Source organism: Lithobates pipiens, unplaced genomic scaffold, assembly GCF_037356315.1.
Source record: "Lithobates pipiens isolate NorthernLeopardFrog02 unplaced genomic scaffold, aLitPip1_a1.2 Scaffold_10, whole genome shotgun sequence".
Lineage (NCBI taxonomy): Eukaryota > Metazoa > Chordata > Amphibia > Anura > Ranidae > Lithobates > Lithobates pipiens.
In genome coordinates this window covers 92352486-92375419 of record NW_027507686.1, presented here as the reverse complement: position 1 = coordinate 92375419, position 22934 = coordinate 92352486, and the positions used below count along the sequence as shown (strand labels likewise).

The 22934-nt window shown below is 45.7% G+C and overlaps 1 protein-coding gene across 1 annotated transcript; it reads right to left on the bottom strand.

Moving 5' to 3' along the window:
- Nucleotides 1–14952: 14952 nt before the first annotated feature.
- On the bottom strand, nucleotides 14953–15891 carry LOC143925600 (olfactory receptor 1M1-like). Its single transcript, XM_077450077.1, has one exon. It carries the CDS (start codon nucleotides 15889–15891, stop codon nucleotides 14953–14955), a length of 939 nt encoding a protein of 312 aa, XP_077306203.1.
- Between the last annotated feature and the right edge of the window lie 7043 nt (nucleotides 15892–22934).

Genomic DNA, 22934 nt, shown 5'->3' with positions numbered 1-22934 from the left:
TAAAACACCTTCACTGCATGTGACATTTTTACAGTAATCAAGACAATTTTTGACAGCATTGATCACTGTATTAATGACAATGGTCACAAAAATGTATGGAAATTGGCCAATGTGTCCGCCATAATGTGGCAGTCACCAGAAAAACAAAAAAAAAAAAAAAAACGGTTAGCAACGCCATTACTATTTTCAAAAATGGCAAGATTTTACAAATGCCAGCAAAATAGACCATATTTACGAAACGATTGAACTTTTAACCAAAACAATCAAGAAACGCTTAAATTGTGATTCATTTTAACACATTTTTGTTTACTAAAAGACTACGTATCAGCATCAAATGATGTCCAAAAAAATCATGGTGATATATTTTTGTGCCTATCTTTCTTTAGAGCGAAAAGAGAGAAAAAAATGCATATTTAGAAAAATGCATTTTGGGTTTGTTGGTGGTTAATCACCAAAACTAAAAAAGCAGAGGTGATCAAAGACAACCAAATACAAAATCTCTTTGTGCTAATAAAATGAAGATAATTTACTAGGAGGAGCCATGTTACAAGGACGCACAATTGTCAATTCAAACAACGCACTGCCAAATCACCCAAAAAAGTGATGAAGGTCAGGAAGGGGGGAAAATCATTCCAGGGTTGAAGTGTGTTAAAAATACAATATATAATTCAACATTAATTTAAGGACACACAGACTCGTTGGAATTATATTAAGTGTGGGGGGGGGGGATCCAGTTAAAGGACACACAGACCATTTGGGATACTATTAAGGGGGGGGGGGATTCAGTTAAGGGGACACAGACCATTTGGAATAATCTTTAAAATGTTTGGTTTTAGGATAAAGCAATAGAATGGAGCTGACAAAAGACATTTTAAGTGACTAGACTAGGTGGATATGGGCCTACCATAGCATGTTGGTGAGGTTTAATGAAGGCAAATATGCATGAAAAACAAAAAAGGAGCATTAAAAGATTGCAGCATGCATGAGGACAAAGGGGACATCCACAGCATATTGCACTCATGGTAATTAGAGATTGAGGAAAGAAATACAAGGCATTAGCAAACATTAAAGACAATAAAATGTGATGTTAAATGCTAAATCTTACCTTAATATAGTCCTCCTGCAGGACCTGTATAATGGCAGAACAGGTCTCTGGGATAATGATCCCCAGAGCCTGGGGGGAGATGCCTGTCGAGAACTTCAGGTCCTGAAGGCTTCTCCCTGTCGCCAAGTAGCGCAACGTGGCGACGAGCCTCTGCTCCGGAGTGATGGCTTGCCGCATGCAGGTATCCTGCCTGCTGATATAAGGGGTCAGCAAAGCCAGCAGACGGTGAAAAATGGGGTCCGTCATCCGGAGATAATTCCTGAAATCATCAGGATTATTCTCCCGGATCTCACGAAGCAAAGGCATGTGCGAGAACTGGTCACGCTGGAGCAACCAATTCTTCGTCCATGAACTCCTCAACACCCCGTCCACGGACTGTTCTTGGGTTGCAGAATGAACTACAACACCAAGCGCAAGCAAAGCACGAACTCGACGACGAGTACGTACACGCAACATGGCTTCAAAACGGTCGGATTGTCAGAGCGAACTTAACAGACGTCACTGAAGAACAGCAAGGCCTGTGAAGAGCGAGCTGAAAGTCAGCGAGCGCAGTTAGATCGCACTGCAAAATACAGACACGAACTGACTACACGCACTAAAAAACAGATACAAACCTCACAAGCACAAACTGAAAAGCAGTGAAAAACGTTCTGAAAAATACGAGTCTGAAAACCGCGAATCGTCTCTCACCAAACTTCTACTAACACGAGATAAACACGAAATTAGCAGAAGGAGCCCAAAGGGTGGCGCACTTGGTATTGAACTTCCGTTTTATAGTCTCGTCGGACCTGGTGTACGTCACCGCGGACCAGACGGGCGGACTTTAGTGGGATCGTGTGTAGGCAAGTCCGTTGCGGCGGAACTCCGGCGGAAACTCCTTCGGATTTAAGTCCGCTCGTGTGTACGGGGCATTAGAAATAAGAGAAATATCAGACAGATTCACCTATTTATAGGACTAAGGCCGCGTACACACGGGCGGACTGTTCGCCCAACCTTGTCCGCTGAACAGTGTTTGGGCGGACAGTCCGCCCGTGTGTGGGCTTTCAGCGGACAGTTTCAGCGGACAGTTGGACGGACAAAGTCTTTCGGAAATTCCGAAAAACTGTCCGCTGAAACTGTGTTTGAGCGAACAGTCCGCCCGTGTGTAGGCTACTTTCGAAATGAGCAAACTGTTCCCGCTCGGAAAGTCCGCCCATTTCGAGCGCGTGTACAGGTAGGCGGGGCCCGCGAAGGAGACGTCGCAGGCTCCGCCGCCTGGAATGGGCTTAAAGGGGAACCCCAACGCCGAAAAAAATCGGCGTGGGGGTTCCCCCAAAGTCCACACCAGACCCTTGTCCGAGCACGCTACCCGGCCGGCCAGGAAAGGGGGGCGAGCGCGCGCGCCCCCCCTCCTGAGCCGTACCAGGCCGCGTGCCCTCAACATGGGGGGTGCCTTGGGGAAGGGGGGGCCGCGCGGCCCCCCCACCCCAAAGCACCTTGTCCCCATGTTGATGAGGACAAGGGCCTCTTCCCGACAACCCTGGCCGTTGGTTGTCGGGGTCTGCGGGCGGGGGGCTTATCGGAATCCGGGAGCCCCCTTTAAGAAGGGGGCCCCCGGATACCGGCCCCCCACCCTATGTGAATGAGTATGGGGTACAATGTACCCCTACCCATTCACCTGTGAAATAAAGTACAAAAAAAAACACAACACAGGGAAAAAATATTTTATTGCACAGCTCCGGGGGTCTTCCGTCTTCGGGGGTCTTCTCGCCGGACTCCTCCGCTATCTGTGTGTAGCTCTTTTGCTAGCGGAGGAGTCCGGCTTTCTTCCTCCCCGCCGCCGGCCTCTTCTCCCGACTTCGGGGGTCTTGTCCCCCTCTTCGGTTCTTCTGCCGGGCCACCGCGCCTTCTTGTAGCTCTTTTGCAGGCGGTGGCCCGGTCTTCTGTCGCCGCTGCCTTCCGTTCTTCTGTCGCCGCCTTCGGTTCTTCTGCCGGGCCACCGTGCCTTCTTGTAGCTCTTTTACAGGCGGTGGCCCGGTCTTCTGTCGCCGCTGTCGTCGTCGCCGCCGCCGCCGCCTTCCGTTCTTGTTCTTCTTCTTGTTGTTCTTCTTCTTCTCCTGGAGATGTTGACTCGACGAGCTCTCCGGCCGGAATGCCAGAGCCGCGCTGTGCGGTCACTTATATAGTGGCAATGGGGCGGTGTCACATGGTATATGTCACATGGGTTGGTCACATGGGTTGATGTCACATGGGGACTATGACATCGTAAGGGGGCGGGGTCACCATGTGACCAACCCATGTGACATATACCATGTGACACCGCCCCATTGTCACTATATAAGTGGCAGCGGAGCGTGTCCCTGGCATTCCGGCCGGAGAGCTCGTCGAGTCAACATCTCCAGGAGAAGAAGAAGAACAACAAGAAGAAGAACAAGAACGGAAGGCGGCGGCGGCGGCGGCGGCGACGACGACAGCGGCGACAGAAGACCGGGCCACCGCCTGTAAAAGAGCTACAAGAAGGCGCGGTGGCCCGGCAGAAGAACCGAAGGCGGCGACAGAAGAACGGAAGGCAGCGGCGACAGAAGACCGGGCCACCGCCTGCAAAAGAGCTACAAGAAGGCGCGGTGGCCCGGCAGAAGAACCGAAGAGGGGGACAAGACCCCCGAAGTCGGGAGAAGAGGCCGGCGGCGGGGAGGAAGAAAGCCGGACTCCTCCGCTAGCAAAAGAGCTACACACAGATAGCGGAGGAGTCCGGCGAGAAGACCCCCGAAGACGGAAGACCCCCGGAGCTGTGCAATAAAATATTTTTTCCCTGTGTTGTGTTTTTTTTTGTACTTTATTTCACAGGTGAATGGGTAGGGGTACATTGTACCCCATACTCATTCACATAGGGTGGGGGGCCGGTATCCGGGGGCTCCCTTCTTAAAGGGGGCTCCCGGATTCCGATAAGCCCCCCGCCCGCAGACCCCGACAACCAACGGCCAGGGTTGTCGGGAAGAGGCCCTTGTCCTCATCAACATGGGGACAAGGTGCTTTGGGGTGGGGGGGCCGCGCGGCCCCCCCTTCCCCAAGGCACCCCCCATGTTGAGGGCACGCGGCCTGGTACGGCTCAGGAGGGGGGGCGCGCTCGCTCGCCCCCCTTTCCTGGCCGGCCGGGTAGCGTGCTCGGACAAGGGTCTGGTGTGGACTTTGGGGGAACCCCCACGCCGATTTTTTTCGGCGTTGGGGTTCCCCTTTAAGCCTATTCCAGGCGGCGGAGCCCGCGACGTCTCCTTCGCGGGCCCCGCCTACCTGTACACGCGCTCGAAATGGGCGGATTTGCCTCCTCCTTACGTGGGCGAGTCCGTTCATTTCAAAAGTTGAGCGAACTGTTTGGCAAACAGTTCGCTGAAACAGTCCGCTCGTGTGTGGGCAAGTCCGCTCATGCAAATTTTGAGCGGACTGTTTGCCGAAACTGTTTGACGAACAAGGTTGGGCAAACAGTCCGCGCGTGTGTACGCGGCCTAATTAAGCACTGGGTCATGACTAAAGATCGATCCTATGCACCACCTCAAATGGATTGTTCTGCTGTTTAGTTGGAGAAGCTATCAAAAGGCAGTAGTGGACCTTTGGCTTTTCGCTACTAGCCCGAACCTGTGACACCCGACATACTAATTCTATTCTCAGGGTAAATACATTTAATCACAGCCTCTCACAAAACTTTGGATTATATGGCTTTATTTAACTGATACTTTAGTATACTACCTATGTTTGTTATATGTCGAAATACTTCCCTCCACATTGTGGGTTCTTCAAAAAAGCATTCACATCAATAAACATCTATTTAAAAAAAAAAAAAGCATTCACAAAAAATGGTAATGTTATTTATTAGACTAGATGTACAAGATGCAACAGAAAAACTTATTTATTTATTTACTGCAATACAAATGGCTTCCAGGTCTACATTTTACCAGGTCAGTTACCATGTTCCCTGAGTGTATAAACATACACAAACTCATATGAATCCACAAAATGTGCATGACTATAGTCTTTATAGCAATTTCTCACAGCTTCTGTGCATTTCATTTAAGTCAATCAGGCCCTTTGATTTACTGAACCAAAAAGTATACAGATGAATAATTTTCTCTGACTCTGACTCTTGATGTGCTTAATTATCCTCCTGAGCCAGTTATTTAGAAAGTTTTGAAGCTGGTGGATCAGAATAACAACCAGGAAACTAGCATTCAGCATTGACGGCCTCCATATTTCTCTCTTGACAGGCTTTCTTTGAATAGCTACCATCTTGAAAGATTCAATTTTTAATATGGGATAGTTCATCAGACTGTAATAATTGCCACAATGATTTTCAGTTTGGCTGTTATGTCACCTTTTTTTTTTATCTCTCCTTATTTATTGATTGCTATCTGGATATAGAAAGTTGCACATACACATCCAACAAAATGTGCAAAATATTCCAGAACTTTATATATTGTAATGCAGAATAAAATAGATATAAAACACAGAAGGCTAACTCATGATGCATGAAAAATATGCACTAAAAAAAAAAACTGGACATAAATAAAGTACAATAATGTTTATAAGATCACCGCTGTATAATTAGGAAAAGAAAATTATTTTATTATGAAAAGAAAATTAACAGTAAAATAGAAACAACAGGAAACCTAGATTTGTTGGAAATTGACTGTGAAAAAAACTGTGGCAGGCTGCCATTGCCAAGCATTTCTCCTGAACTATTCCTGGAAAGTCATAATTACCCTCTTTTTGCATGACTTTGATTCAGTGGCCCAGAACAAGTACAAAAGGTTTTTCATATTTGTTCTAGGTCATTGACTGAGACAGTATGTGTCAGGAAATGTTCCATCCGCTAATAATACCTGTCTTTTGGCATGCAGTACTGAGGTCCACCCACAGGTGTCTCCTGGCAGTTTGGAACTGTCAGAGCTTTTCCCTGCTGTTGTTATGTCATCTTTGGGCTGCAGTACTGGCATCTACCAGCGGATGGATCCTGGCAGTGTGGAGCAGACAACACCTGAAATCAGGTGTCACTTGAGGCCAATCACAGGACTTTAAATAGCTGGAGAGCACTCACATGTTTGCCTTGGTATTGTCCTTGTGCCCTGACCTGCTGCTTGTGATCCTGAGCCTGATTCTGAACCTGTTCCTGTGCCCTGAACCTGTGACCCGTGTTTCTGATCTTGTTTCCCTGTCCTGGTCCCTACCCTGTCCCACCTGGTACCATCATCCCTGCCCTGCAGTCTGATCCGTCCATCCTCTCCCTGTCCTGTGTTCCTACCCCATCTGCTGATCTCCCCATGTATGACCTTGGCCTGGCTTGTGTCTCTGATTCTGGACTGCCCTTTGTTTATCTACTGATCCTCTGTGCCTGACCCTGGCCTGGCTATTGTTTATGATCTTGGTATTTCCCATTTATTATACATATCTGTCTGTTTTTATTTGAGGGTCTCTGTTGTTTGATTTATTGCACTGTATAGGTGTATTTATATTATTCACTTACCTTAATAAATCGTTATATTTCACTTATACACGTTTGGGTTTCCTCTGTTGCAGTCCACACAGTTCTGGTCTTATCTGATACATGACAGTATGGAAGTCAGAGGGTCAGCATAACTGTCAACTACTGTAGTTAAGCAACTTTCATTCTAAGCTGCTTAACCACTTTCAGACCGGACCATTTTGCTGGTCAATGACCAGAGGTCTTTTTACAATTTGGCACTGTGCTGCTTTAACTGGTAATTGCGCGGTCATGCAATGTTGTACCCAAACAAAATTTGCGTCCTTTTCTTCCCACAAATAGAGCTTTCTTTTGATGGTATTTGATTGCCTCTGCGATTTTTATTTTTTGCGATATAAACGTAAAAATACCGCAAATTTTGAAAAAAAATGATATTTTCTACTTTTTGTTATTAGAAAAATCCAATAAACTCAATTTTAGTCATACATTTAGGCCAAAATGTATTCAGCCACATGTCTTTGGTAAAAAAAAAGTCAATAACTGTATATTTATTGGTTTGCGCAAAAGTTGTCACATCTACAAACTAAGGTACGTTTTCTGGAATTTACGCAGCTTTTAGTTTACGACTGCCTATCTCATTTCTTGAGGTGCTAAAATGGCAGGGCAGTACAAAACCCCCCCAAATGACCCCATTTTGGAAAGTAGACCCCCTAAGGAAATTGATAAGTGGCATGTTGAGCCCATTGAATATTTTATTTTTTTGCCTCAAGCGATTGAATAATGACAAAAAATTTTTTTTATTTTTTTTTTACACAAAGTTGTCACTAAATGATATATTGCTCACACATGCTATGGGCATATGTGAAATGACACCCCAAAATAAATTCTGCTGCTTCTCCTGTGTACGGGGATACCACATATGTGGGACTTTTTGGGAGCCTAGCCGCGTACGGGGCCCCGAAAACCAAGCACCGCCTTCAGGCTTTCTAAGAGCGTAAATTTTTGATTTCACTTCTCACTACCTATTACAGTTTTGAAGGCCATAAAATGCCAAGATGGCACAAAACCCCCACAAATTACCCCATTTTAGAAAGTAGACACCCCAAGATATTTGCTGAGAGGCATGTTGAGTCCATGAAATATTTTATATTTTGCCACGAGTTGCAGGAATATTACATTTTTTTTTTTTTTTTTGCACAAAGTTGTCACTAAATGATATATTGCTCACACATGCCATGGGCATATGTGAAATGACACCCCAAAATAAATTCTGCTGCTTCTCCTGAGTACGGGGATACCACATGTGTGGGATTTTTTGGGAGCCTAGCCGCGTACGGGGCCCCGAAAGCCAAGAACCGCCTTCAGGTTTTCTAAGGGCGTAAATATTTGACTTCACTCCTCACTACCTATTACAGTTTTGAAGGCCATAAAATACCAAGATGGCACAAAACCCCCACAAATGACCCCATTTTAGAAAGTAGACACCCCAAGCTATTTGCTGAGAGGCATGTTGAGTCCATGGAATATTTTATATTTTGCCACAAGTTGCGGGAAAATTACAAACTTTTTTTTTTTTTTTTTTTTTTCACAAAGTTGTCACTAAATGATATATTGCTCACGCATGCCATGGGCATATGTGAAATGACACCCCAAAATAAATTCTGCTGCTTCTCCTGCGTACGGGGATACCACATATGTGGGACTTTTTGGGAGCCTAGCCGCGTACGGGGCCCCGAAATCCAAGCACCGCCTTCAGGCTTTCTAAGGGCGTTACAGTTTTGAAGGCCATAAAATGCCAAGATGGCACAAACCCCCCCCCCAAATGACCCCATTTTGGAAAGTAGACACCCCTAAATTTAGGGGTACACTAGTGAGACTAGGTAATAAATGGCGGGTACCCTGAAACTATAAAAAAATAACTAACCAACCAGCGTCACCTGTAACAGTTATATGGTGATCACTGGTGAAAGGGTTAACTAGGGGGCAATCAGGAGGCTTTATGCGGTAGTATATGGGGGTCCCTGGCGCTATAAAAAGCTGCGGCGAACCTAAATACCTACCTGCCTAACTAGCGTCACCTGTGACACTAATACAGCGATCAGAAAAACGATCGCTTATTAGGCTGGGTTCACACTGGAGCGATGCGGGAACGCCACAAATCCACGGCGGGTTCCCGCATCGCATGCCTCCCGGCGGCAGTTCACACTGCCCTATGCGAACTGCTGGGAGTGTCAGTGAAATGTTAATGACACCCCCAGATCAGTTCACATATCGCAGTGCGATCTGCAAACTCGGATCGCATGGTGTGAACACCCATGCGATCCGATTCTGCTGTGGACCAAAAAAAGGGTCCCGTGCGAATTTGCGGCGGGTGCGGTCGAATTCAGCCATACTATCTGTATGGCTGAACTCGAATCGCACAGAGATCGGATGTGATTTGCACTGCAGAGCGGTGCGAATCACATCCGTTCTCATAAACCGCTGCAATGTGAACCCAGCCTTAGTGACACTGGCGACGGGGGGGTGATCACGGGGTTAAACCTTTATTGGGGGGGTTAGGGGGGTACCTTAGAACTAAAGGGGGCTAACCCTAACTGCCCTAACAGTTATTACAGTCACAAATGACACCCGCCGGGTGATCAGGGGGTTAAACCTTTATTAGGTAATAAATGGCGGGTGCCCTGAAACTATAAAAAAAATAACTAACCAACCAGCGTCACCTGTAACAGCTATATGGTGATCACTGGTGAAAGGGTTAACTAGGGGGCAATCAGGGGGCTTTATGCGGTAGTATATGGGGGTCCCTGGCGCTATAAAAAGCTGCGGCGAACCTAAATACCTACCTGCCTAACTAGCGTCACCTGTGACACTAATACAGCGATCAGAAAAATGATCGCTTATTAGGCTGGGTTCACACTGGAGCGATGCGGGAACGGCACGAATCCGCGGCGGGTTCCCGCATCGCATGCCTCCCGGCGGCAGTTCACACTGCCCTATGCGAACTGCTGGGAGTGTCAGTGAAATGTTAATGACACCCCCAGATCAGTTCACATATCGCAGTGCGATCTGCAAACTCGGATCGCATGGTGTGAACACCCATGCGATCCGATTCTGCTGCGGACCAAAAAAAGGGTCTCGTGCGAATTTGCGGCAGGTGCGGCGCGAATTCAGCCATACTATCTGTATGGCTGAACTCGAATCGCACAGAGATCGGATGTGATTTGCACTGCAGTGCGGTGCGAATCACATTCGTTCTCATAAACCGCTGCAATGTGAACCCAGCCTTAGTGACACTGGCGACGGGGGGTGATCACGGGGTTAAACCTTTATTGGGGGGGTTAGGGGGGTACATTAGAACTAAAGGGGGCTAACCCTAACTGCCCTAACAGTTATTACAGTCAAAAATGACACCAATGCAAAAAAAATAAAAAAATGACATTGGTGTCACTGTGACTGGGGGGCAGGGGTAATTGGGGGGGTGATCGGGGGGGTGTGAGTGTGCCTGGCATGTTCTACTGTGTAGTGTCGTGTTGGTGCAACTCACCGATCCTCTCTCCTCGGTGTCGGAACGAAAAATACCGACACGGAGGAGAGATTACATCACTTCCTCTCCTGTGTTTACATTACAGGAGAGGAAGTGATGTCACGGAGCATTTTCATTCGTCGGGAGCGATCGCGAGGGGGTGGCCATGAATGAATGGCCGCCCCCTCATCCCGGATCGCTCCCGAACAAATACCAACCGCTGCAGGCACCGGGGGGGGGGGCCCGATCGGGCCCCCCACCCGCGGGAAGGCAGGGACGTACAGGTACGCCCATATGCCTGCCCGTGCCATTCTGTCGACGTACATCGTCGTGCGGCGGTCGGCAAGAGGTTAAAGGAGTTGTAAAGTCTCAAGGTTTTTCACCTTAATGCATTCTATGACACACATCACACATTTCCCATCGGAAAATCCGATCGCGTGCATGAGGCATAAAGGGGAGTTGCTATTGATTGCTATTGGTTACAACACATGGGGTTGATTTACTAAAGACAAATATACTGCGCGTTACAAGTGTACTTCAAGTTCATTTGCACTAGATCTGAGGGGAAGCTCTGAAATGAGGGGATGCTTGGCTGATTTCTGTCATCCAATCATGTACAAGCAAAAATGCTGTTTTTTATTTTCCTAGCATGCAAATGCACTTGCAGTGCACAGTATATTTGCCTTTAGTAAATCATCCATTATCTCTCTTTGCATTGTCATCAAATGGACCCACTAGGTTGCACATTATTAACACAATGATAACAATATAATTTGTTTGTTTCAGTATTTAAGGTGCTACTGGGCCAAGCTGTTCACCATATAAGAGCATTTACCTTAGTGTAATTCTCAAAATATTTATATCTAAATTCTTTTAAAAGTCTCTCTCTCACACACAAATGCCAGAGTGTGAAGTGTTAGGAAGGTTTAATTAAGCCAAATAGCGTTATACAGTAATTTGAAACAGTAGCTATGCAGAACAGAACATTAGGGGCCTGCTCTCACTGTTTTATGGGAACCTAATAGGTGTTCTGACCTCTACAAGTACTGGTTTGGGGAAGGGGAGGGGAGTTGGTGTTTTAGCACTTTAACAAAAACTCTCATAAATAAGTCTTTGACAAAAAAAACAATAAAAAAAATACCTGTGCCCTGGCTTCTAAAGCTTCCATGGGCAATCTAGGCATTTGCAATCTTATGAGAACACACTCAAAGGACTGGAGTGCCCTACAGGGGCCAAAGTATTTTTTTTGTCAAAAGCCGCGTACACACGGGCGGACTGTCTGGCCTACTTAGTCCGCCGAAACACATTTCAGCGGACAGTCCGCTCGTGTGTGGGCTTCAGCGGACTTTTTCAGCGTGCAGTCTGGCGGACTAAGTATTTCGGAATGTTGGAAATACTGTCCGCTGGACTCGCATTTCGGCGGACAATCCGCCCGTGTGTGTGCCAGTCCGCCGTACTTTTGAAATGAGCGGACTTTTCCCGCCCGGAGAAAAGTCCGCTCATTTCGAGCGGGTATCCAGGTAGGCAGGGCCCACGATGGAGACGTCGCTGGCCCAGCCGCCTGGTATGAACTTAAAGGGGAACCCCAACGCTGAAAAAAATCGGCGTGGGGGTCCCCCCCAAGTCCACAACAGACCCTTGTCCGAGCACGCTACCGGCCGGCCAGGAAAGGGGGGCGAACGAGCGCCCCCCCTCCTGAGCCGTACCAGGCCGCGTGCCCTCAACATGGGGGGGTGCCTTGGGGAAGGGGGGCCGCGCGGCCCCCCACCCCAAAGCACCTTGTCCCCATGTTGATGAGGACAAGGGCCTCTTCCCGACAACCCTGGCCGTTGGTTGTCGGGGTCTACGGGTGGGGGGCTTATCGGAATCTGGGAGCCCCCTTTAATAAGGGGGCCCCCGGATACCGGCCCCCCACCCTATGTGAATGAGTATGGGGTACAATGTACCCCTACCCATTCACCTGTGAAATAAAAGTACCAAAAAAAACACAACACAGGGTTAAAATATTTTATTGCACAGCTCCGGGGGTCTTCCGTCTTCGGGGGTCTTCTCGCCGGACTCCTCCGCTATCTTCTTGTAGCTCTTTTGCTAGCGGAGGAGTCCGGCTTTCTTCCTCGCCGCCGGCCTCTTCTCCCGACTTCGGGGGTCTTGTCCCCCTCTTCGGTTCTTCTGCTGGGCCACCGCGCCTTCTTATAGCTCTTTTACAGGCGGTGGCCCGGTCTTCTGTTGCCGCCGTCTTCCGTTCTTCTTCTTCTTCTCCAGGAGATGTTGCCTCGACGCTCTCTCCGGCCGGAATGCCAGGGACGCGCTCCGCTGCCACTTATATAGGGACAATGGGGCGGTGTCACATGGCTTTATGTCACATGGGTTGGTCACATGGTGACCCCGCCCCCTTACGATGTCATAGTCCCCATGTGACATCAACCCATGTGACCAACCCATGTGACATAAAGCCATGTGACACCGCCCCATTGTCCCTATATAAGTGGCAGCGGAGCGCGTCCCTGGCATTCCGGCCGGAGAGAGCGTTGAGGCAACATCTCCTGGAGAAGAAGAAGAAGAAGAAGAAGAAGAAGAACGGAAGGCGGCGGCGACGGCGGCGACAGAAGACCGGGCCACCGCCTGTAAAAGAGCTATAAGAAGGCGCGGTGGCCCGGCAGAAGAACCGAAGAGGGAGACAAGACCCCCGAAGTCGGGAGAAGAGGCCGGCGGCGAGGAAGAAAGCCGGACTCCTCCGCTAGCAAAAGAGCTACAAGAAGATAGCGGAGGAGTCCGGCGAGAAGACCCCCGAAGACGGAAGACCCCCGGAGCTGTGCAATAAAATATTTTAACCCTGTGTCGTGTTTTTTTTTTACTTTTTTTCACAGGTGAATGGGTAGGGGTACATTGTACCCCATACTCATTCACATAGGGTGGGGGGCCGGTATCCGGGGGCCCCCTTATTAAAGGGGGCTCCCGGATTCCGATAAGCCCCCCACCCGCAGACCCCGACAACCAAAGGCCAGGGTTGTCGGGAAGAGGCCCTTGTCCTCATCAACATGGGGACAAGGTGCTTTGGGGTGGGGGGGCCGCGCGGCCCCCCCTTCCCCAAGGCACCCCCCCCCCCTGTTGAGGGCACGCGGCCTGGTACGGCTCAGGAGGGGGGGCGCTCGTTCGCCCCCCTTTCCTGGCCGGCCGGGTAGCGTGCTCGGACAAGGGTCTGTTGTGGACTTGGGGGGACCCCCACGCCGATTTTTTTCGGCGTTGGGGTTCCCCTTTAAGTCCATACCAGGCGGCGGGGTCAGCGACGTCTCCTTCGCGGGCCCCGCCTACCTGGAGACGCGCTCGAAATGAGCGGACTTTCCTCCGCGTGTGTGGGCGAGTCCGTTCATTTCAAAAGTAGGGCGGATAGTATGGCGGACTTAGTCCGCCGTATTAGTCCGCTCAAAAAGTGCCGTGTGTGGGCAAGTCCGTTCATTCGAAAGTATGACGGATTGTCTGACGGACTAAGTTGGCCAGACAGTCCGCCACGTGTGTACGCGGCTAAAGGCTTATTTTACATTTTTTTCAAGCTGATTCTGTCTGGGGAGAAGGGCGTGGGGAGGGGTAAGGCACATGTTCCTTATTTTCATTGAAGGTTCACTTAAAAGCATGCTGCATTTTGAATAGGCTAGCTGTACACCACACAACATTACTTTTTTTAATGCAGTATACCACATGGAAGGTCCATTTTAACACAAGATTACTGCAACATACACCGATTAGCCATAACTTTATGACCACTGACAGGTTAAGCACATAAACAGGCTGTCCATGAAGTTGATTTGTTGAAAGCAGATAAAATGGGCATCACAAATTGTTACGTATGCGGCTGCATAGCTGTAGACTGGTCAAGGTGCCCATGATAACCTGTGTCCATCGTAAAAAGCCCCAACACTGGGCAACTGAGCATCAGAACTGGATTATGGAGCAATGGAAGAAGCTAGCCTGGTCCAATAAATCATGTTTTCTCTTATATCATGTGGATGGCCAGGTATATGTACCTTGCTTACCTGAGGAAGAGAAGGCACCAGGATGCATTATGGGAAGAAGGCAAGTCAGCGGAGGCAGTGTGATGCTTTTGACAATGTTCTGCTAGGAGTCCTTAATCCTGCCATCCATGTGGATGTTTCTTTGACACTTACCATCCACCTAAACATTGTTAATGACCAACTACACCCATTCATGGAAACTGTATTCCCTCATGGCGGTGGCCTCTTTCTACAGGGTAATGCATCTTATCACACTACAGAAATGGTTCAAGTATGGTTTGAGGAACACAACAACAAATTCAAGATGTTGACTTGGCCTGCAAATTATCCAGATCTCAATCCACTGTATCCATCTGTAGGATGTGCTGAAAAAACAAGTCTGGTCAATGATGGCCGCACTTCACAAACTTACAGGACTTAAATGATCTGCTACTGGCTGAATACTGCCAGATACCATAGCATGCCTTCAGAAGTCTAGTGGCGTCAATACCTTGATGGGTCAGACCTTTTTTGATGGCAAAAGGGGGACGATATTAGGTGGGTGGCCATAAAGTTATGGCTGATCAGTTTATAAATAGGTCTTTGGGGGCCAATTTATGAACAATCTGAAACATGATGCAGCTTCTTATCTATGATTGACTTTGTAGGTTGAAATATATGCAGGTCTTAAAAAAAATAAAAATAAAATGTCAGCGAGTTTACTCATGCTTTAACTAGAAATTGAGCCAATGTTTATCTAAGCTGAGAAGTGTGAGAATACCTGAGGGGTAAATATTGGGTCTTTTGTAAATAGCATTAGCTGGAAAATAATAAAATCCTATGAAAAAAACACTTTCACTTTTGTTTTTTAAAGGCCACCTTATTATTTTCCCATAGTATTTAAATGTATTAATTTATTAATGAATCTTATTATTTCTTTATTCCTGAGGCTGTATATAAGAGGGTTAATAAGCGGGGTTAATAGAACATTTATTAGAGATTTTATTTTATTTTCATTTTGGAAATTGTTTCCAGAAGGGAACACATATAAAGCAATTAAAGTCCCATAGTAAATGCAAACAATGCTAAGATGAGAACTGCAAGTGGAGAATGCTTTCTTCCTCCCTGCAAATGATGGCATCTTGATGATGGTAATGAAGATATAGGCATACGATACAGTGATGAACAAAAATGGAAAAAAAATAGTTATTAGGGACAGAGCAAAATCCTGCCATGCAATTATTATTGTATCAGAAGTGGCGATGTTAAGGATTGATGTTATATCACAAAAGAAATGGTCAATGATATTTGAATCACAAAACTTCATCTGATACATAAATCCTATTTCAGTTGAATCAAGCATTAAAGTCAACAGCCAAGTCAATCTAACCAAGTAGTGACAGTTTTTCACAGTCATAAGAGAATAATAATGTAATGGGTTACAGATAGCCAAATATCGATCATAGGACATAATTGTTAAGATAAAGGATTGGACTATACCCAGTAAGTTAAACACATAATAATGGAAAATACATGCTGATGCAGATAAGTAATATCCATCCTGCATAATGACATACAACAACTGTGGAACAATATTGGAAGCAACAAGCATGTCAGCTAGAGCAAGGTGCTTTAGAAAAAAGTACATTGGGTTTTTTAGGTGTTCACTGACTGAAACAAGGACAACGATTAAAAGGTTGGCTGAAATAATAATAATATAAACCAATACAAATAAAATGACACTTAAAATCTTGAAGCTTTTAAGATTTTGGAATCCAACCAGGAAAAATACAGATACTTCGGTATGATTGTCCTCACACATGCTCAATGGATACAATTCAATTTCAGCACCTTTACAAAAAGCAGAAAGAAATTCTTAGTAATCCATGATGATATATACTGTAATTTTTACTTTTTTTATTCATATTTTATAAAAAAGACAATTCAGGATTAGAATATTCTGAAAGAAAAGGTATTTTCACTAGTCTTTAATAGGAACATGCTGTATTATATTCAAAATCAAAGTGGCTCCAGAGGTTCAAGGTTTTTTTTACCTTTATGTATTCTATCCATGAAGGTAGAAAACCTTCTCTGTGCAGCAGCTCCCTCTTAGCCCTTGTACACACGGTCGAAGATTCCAACGGAATGTGTCCTATCGGACCGTTTTGTCGGATAATCCGACTGTGCGTGGTATGCATCGGACTGATTCCGTCGGAATATCCGTCGGACCCAATCTTCCAACTTGCTGGAAATATTTTCCGACAAACTGGTCCGATCGGACGTACTCCGATCATGTGTAGCCTACTCCGACGGACAAGGTGCCACGCATGCTCACATTCAAATTCCGACACGGAAGCGCTCGTTCAGGTAAAACTACTGCTCGTAAGCGATATAGCACATTCGTCACGCTGCAATGTTAAAAATTATTTTATGAAGCGCATTCTCTTGTTCTTTACAATGCTGCAAGAACGAACTTCTTTTGATGCTCCTAGTCACACACACTTCTCCCGAACGTATTTCATTATTCTTTTTTTCACCATTTCAGCAATACAATTTTAGTTTGCGTCACATCTACCCAATTTTAGATTTTGTTTATTCTTTTTTGGATGTTTTTTTTTTAATTCCTCAAAATCTCCTTTAAAGACAGTTTGCTAATTTCTCCTTTTTTGGGGTGTTTTTTGTGTGTAAACTTACCACAACATTATTGTATTTTTGATATTTTGTTTTTATTTTTTAATCTACAGGAGGTTGTTTAGTGTTGGTACCCCTTGTTATTCATTTCACTTAGTTTTTTTTAAAAATTTACCTGCCTGCTCACAAATAAACTGTACTTTTTGAAGGAAAACACATACACAAGTATTTCCTCAAACAAAAAAAACCTTTATTTTGGTTGCAATAAAATAAAAAGAGGAACGCAGCGCTGGAGAAACTTGTTACTTTGGTGCAGCCTTTGGCCCCCAGGGCAGACATGAACAAATTAGAATATAAAAAATTGGTGGCCTGAGGAGTACATATCTCAGGGAGAGAAGTCTGGTCCCGAAGTCCTAGAGAACAGGAAATGCAGATGCCATTTATGTTCCCAGGATGTGGATCTTCAAGAGGCTGCATCTTCTGGCAGACCAGACTGAACCCAGGCCATCACTCACTCGTCTTCCTTAGGCACTTCCCTCCAGGCATACTTCCAGGCTGTGGCTGTGCTCCTGTAGTTGGGGCAGGAGGAGGAGAAGGAGGGCGTTGGTCGACCTCCTGGCTGCCACTTGCCACAGCCTCCCCCCGACTGAGGTGTTCCTGTGTATGAAAAGGGGACATAGTTTTAGTTTTTTGATCATCAATCACTCCTGGCTTTTGCTAATTGAATGTTACCAAATAGAACAGACCATCATTCTGAGACCAGCATTTTTCTTTCCCGTCCCAATCATTTTTGGTCACTACTGTCTATTGACATGTAAACCACTTTGATAAATCACAACTTACTGATCAATAAGAACATCTAGTTAACATTATTAAATGTAACACAAGAAATATGTTCAACAATGCAATACCTGTCTCAAGCTGGACCCCATCACATGTTGCTGCCTGGAAGCCCCAGGTTGGACATCAAAAGCCTCAGCTGGGGGTGAAGGATGCCTTGAAGGAAGACTGGAGAGTGGTGGCCTGAGTGGTGGCCTGGGTACCCCCTGGTCTACCAGAAAATGTAGCCTGTCAAAGTGAACCATCCTGGGGTAATAAACGGCATCTGTATCTCCTGCTCTCAAGGACTCCAGGTGCTTCTTTCTCTCCCTGAAATATGTAATCCTCATGGCCCCAATTTTCCTATTCAGATAGGCCATGTCTGCCGTGGGGACCATGATCCGCACCAAAGAAAGCAGTTTCTCCAGCGCTGCGTTCCTCTTTGTTATGTCGGCATAAAAGGCAGGGCATCTCCTTGTAGAATTCTAGGAATAGCCCCATAAAATTTGGGTTTTTGAATGGATCCATATTGTTTGCAAGACACAACACAAGACAAACCCTCAAATACAAATAATGCCATTAAAAACCCTCCTAATCTTGTCCCAACATCGACCTATATAGAAGCAGTCTAGTCTAGTGAAGCACCAAGTTAAAAATTTTAACCTTAATTTGCACGTTCGTTGCGTCCGCGCCTCACTCTCTTCCCAGATCGTACGGACGATACACGCGTGTTGCGTTTTATATACAGTGCGCATGCGTGAAACTACGCCTGCCCCTGACGTTCTTTCTAGACTATTCCCCGCACCCTTCGCTTCCGGCGCAGTGGGGAGAGGAAATGGCGGAGAGAACGCAGGTGCACACTAATAATAGTTCCACTAACGAGGAGGAGGGGGGAGGAAAGCCTGGAGCCTGAAACATCCCGATCCAGGAAGAGAAGATTTAAGGCCTCAAATATGTCTTTTGGAGAGATGTTGGAGATGGTCGACATATTGAACAGGACCGACTATGATGGGAAGTATGGACCTTACCCAAACCCAAATATTAGAAAGGCCAAGATCATGTCTAAAGTTGTGAAGAGTCTTCATAAGAATTTTGGGGTACGCCGATCCAAGGATCAACTGAGAAAATGCTGGTCAGACCTGAAACTGAAGGAGCACGAGCAGTACCTAAGGATCAAGCGTGTTCTTAAAAAAAGTAAGTAGTTGTCGTGTGTTCATATCATTATTCTTGCTTGCATACTGCTCCATGTGCTTTGATTTCATGTTGTGCATTTTAAAATGGCCAATTTTAAGTTCATGGATTCATTCGTTCGTAAGAAACATCGTTCTGCAGGGAAGTATTCCAGCTTAACAAAGTGTCCACAATAATGTTCTCACCTTGGAACTCGGCCAAAAAACACAATTGTACAACACTTCCAAGCAATGTTTCAGATTCCTATTTCTGCCCACTGTGTGCTAATTATTCTTTGTTTACATTCTCATAGGGGAGAGAAGACTCGGCAAGTATGAGGACACCAGGGACCACACCCCTCCCAAAGAAGGCCAACTTCCAAAAGCAGAAACAGATGAGCAGGAGGAGGAGGAGGAAGGAGAGATCGTGGAGGTTGGGCAAATTGTCACCACAACAGGAGTTTTCGGAGAACACAGCTTCCGGTAAGCTCATCAATGTATGTCACCATATTTTTATTACATGGTGTGCTTTTTTGCTTTGTTTTGTAAGTGATGTGGAAGAAGATTCCCGTTTTACCAGTGAAAATGCCCAGATCCTGATTGGGGAGATAATGGGGTGCAATCGGGATTTGGAAAATATACAGCAAAACATCAATGATGTTAAAAATAAAATTAAGAACATCATTAATGTTTTGGGGAGAGTGTGAAACACAAAAAACTAGATAGGGTTTTATTTTTGCTATTTGAAACAAAAAATTTTGTATTTATCGAAATTACAAATTTGGAAGATGCACAGAGTGTGTAAACATGCACTATCTCCCATCATGGGGGATCAATGTACGTGTTTTGTGTAAAGTGTCTGAGATGAAAGGGTTGCAGCCCCAAAGCATGTACATTGATCCCCCATGATGGGAGATAGCACATGTTGACACACTGTGTGCATCTTCCAAATTTGGATTTTTCAGGGGTCACACCCCATGTGATGAAGGCAATATCAGCCCAGTTTGTACATTCTCATGTCTGATATTGTCTTCACTTTTCCTGTGTTCTGTATTTTACGGTTTGATACATGCCTGTTTACACAAAAACAACAAATAAACAAAATTATGATTAAACTCTGTTTTTGATACACACAATTTCTTGGTTTGTTGTAAAAACCTTTTTTAAATGCACATGTGAATGTGCTTGTATAAAAAAGTTTAATTATCAACAATGTGTGGCTTCCTTTTTCATTGCGCAAAAAAATTATTTTTAGTAAAATTTTAGTTTATGCTGAGAAGGAGTGTGATTTACTAAAGGTAACTCCACTTTGCACTTCAAGTGCAGTTTCAGGTGTACTTTTGCAGTGCACTTGTAGTGAATAGTGGATGTGCCTTTAGTAAAAAACACCCACAGTGAGGTGTAAATTTGGACAATCATGCCATTTTCCTGCCATGGTGCTGAAAATTAGCACGATTTTGGTCAGTAATGCACTACATACATTAGTTACAAAAACAAGGTGTGTGTGTAGCAGACCCACAACATAATAACATTATCTGAAGAAGAGACTGTCCCCTCATCTCGCTCTAAACTTGGGTTTGCACTGTTGGTGAAAAAGGCACAACTTGAAAAAAACTGGCAAAGTGGGAGGCCACAGTCTACCATTCCTGTGGCATTGAAGGACACCGTGTAGTGAAACAAGAACAAAAATTAGTAATTTGACAAAACAACATTGCAAGCAGGTTAGACACCCACATCTTGGGAACTGAGTATTTAAAGCCTAAAGTATAAGGTCCCCTTATGAGAGTCATCACCCCCCCCAACCCCCCCATCTGATGTGCCCTTGCTAAAAAATGAGGGGGGATGTTTTGGACAGGTAACCCTCTCCACTTGATTGAGAGCTGAATGCCTAAATAATGTGTGATACTTTGGGAAGCCCCTCCTTACTTACACTATTGGCAGCCCACCGGACAGGTAAGAAGTGTCATAATAACAAAAAGAAAACAAAATGGAAGCACATTTTGACATTCTGCTATTAAATATCAAGATAATTAATATGTTAAAAAAAAAATAGCATTTGAAAGTATTGAGGCAGGCCCTTACACTACGTGCTTAGGTGAACTCGTCCATAAATGTGATCATCAAAAAGGTAGATATAGTGTGTATTGGGTTTGGTAAAGTCATCAGATAGAGGATTGCTATCAGCTGAGCTAGCAGTTGGGGAGAGGGGGGTTACTAATGAGTTTGGCACAACCCCAAAAATTTCAAAAACGTCACTCTGCATGAATTGAAGCACACACATCACATTTTTTGACATTTTAGGGGGTGTTTAGGGAAAAGCAATACTATGGAGCTGACAAAAGACATTGGTAAGTGACTAGACTATAGTTTTATGGGCCAAGAAGAGCATGGTGGGGAAGTTAGCTAGGCAAATATGCCTGAGGACAAAGGGGCAGAGCATATGAATTAGAGTATGTTGCAATGATGGTAATTAGGGAATGAGGAAAGAAATGCAAGACTTTAGCAATCATGAAATACATAGAATGTGATGTTTAAGGATAAAACTTAGCTTCATATAGTCCTTCTGCAGGACCTGAATGATGGCAGAACAGGTCTCTGGAATAATGATCCCCAGAGCCTGGGGGCAGATGCCTGTAGAGAACTTGAGGTCCTGAAGGCTTCTCCCTGTCGCCAAGTAGCGCAACGTGGTGATGAGCCTCTGCTCCGGAGTGATGGCTTGCCGCATGCAGGTATCCTGTCTGCTGATATAAGGGGTCAGCAAAGCCAGCAGACGGTGAAAAACGGGGTCCGTCATCCGGAGATAATTCCTGAAATCATCAGGATTATTCTCGCGGTTCTCACGGAGCAAAGGCATGTGCGAGAACTGGTCACACTGGCACAACCAATTCTTGGTCCACAAACGCCTTCCCTCCCCGTTCATGGACCGGGCTTGTGTCAAAGTAAGAACCCCAACACGAAGCCCCTGCACAACACAAACTCTATGACGAGTACGTAGACGAAACATGGTTTGAAAACAGTTGGCTGGTCAGAACTGACACCAGAAAGCACCGATAAACAGCAAGGCCTGAAAGAACGACCTGAATAGCAGAAGCAAGCAGACAATAAAAAATGCCTTTCAAAGCATACTATACCAAGATATAGTCCACAATGAGAAACAAATATTTAATGACTGCATGCACTGATTATCAGATACGCAAAGACAAGCAGAAACCGAAGAGCAGTAGCAATCTGAATCACTAATGTGAAAAGCGCGAATCGTCTCTCCCCAATAGGGATGAGCTTCGAGTTCGAGTCGAACTCATGTTCTACTCGAACATTGCCTGTTCGCCTGTTCAGCGAACAGTGAACAATTTGGGCTGTTCGCAGCAAATTCGAAAAGCCGGAACACCCTATACAAGTCTATGGGAGAAATCTAAAGTGCTCATTTTAAAGGGTAATATGCAGGTTACTGTCCTAAAAAGTGTTTGGGGACCTGGGTCCTGCCCCAGGGGACATGGATCAATGCAAAAAAAAGTTTTAAAAACGGCCGTTTTTTCCGGAGCAGTGATTTTAATAATGATTAAAGTGAAACAATAAAAGTGTAATATTCCTTTAAATTTCGTAGCTGGGGGGTATCTATAGTATGCCTGTGAAGGGGCGCATGTTTCTGGTGCTTAGAACTGTCCCTGCACAAAGTGTCATTTGTGCAGGAAAAAAAGTCTTTTAAAATCACTTGCGGCTAAATTGTCGGGTCTCCGTAATACAGAGAACACTCAATGAGTGTTCTCTGTATTAGCCGACAATTCATTCATTCATTGATAAAAAAAAAAAAAAAAGCATGGGGGTTCCCCTAAATTCAATTACCAGGCCCTTCAGGTCTGACATGGATATTAAGGGGAACCCCGTGTCAAATAAAAAAAAAATTGACGTGGGGGTCCCCCCAAATATCCATACCAGACCCTTCAGGTCTGATATGGATATTAAGGGGAACCCCGCATCAAATTAAAAAAAAATTGACGTGGGGGTCCCCCTAAAAATCCATATCAGACCCTTTATCCGAGCACGCAACCTGGCAGGCCGCAGGAAAAGAGGGGGGGACGAGAGAGCGGCCCCCCTCCCTCCTGAACCGTACCAGGCCACATACCCTCAACATTGGGAGGATGCTTTGGGGGTCTGTGACCCCTCAAAGCACCTTGTCCCCATGTTGATAAGGACAAGGGCCTCATCCTCACAACCCTGGCCGTTGGTTGTGAGGGTCTGCGGGCGG

Coding starts and splice junctions, on each gene's coding strand:
- LOC143925600 (XM_077450077.1), bottom strand. CDS start 15,891: ATGTGTGAGGACAATCATACCGAAGTATCTGTATTTTTCCTGGTTGGA.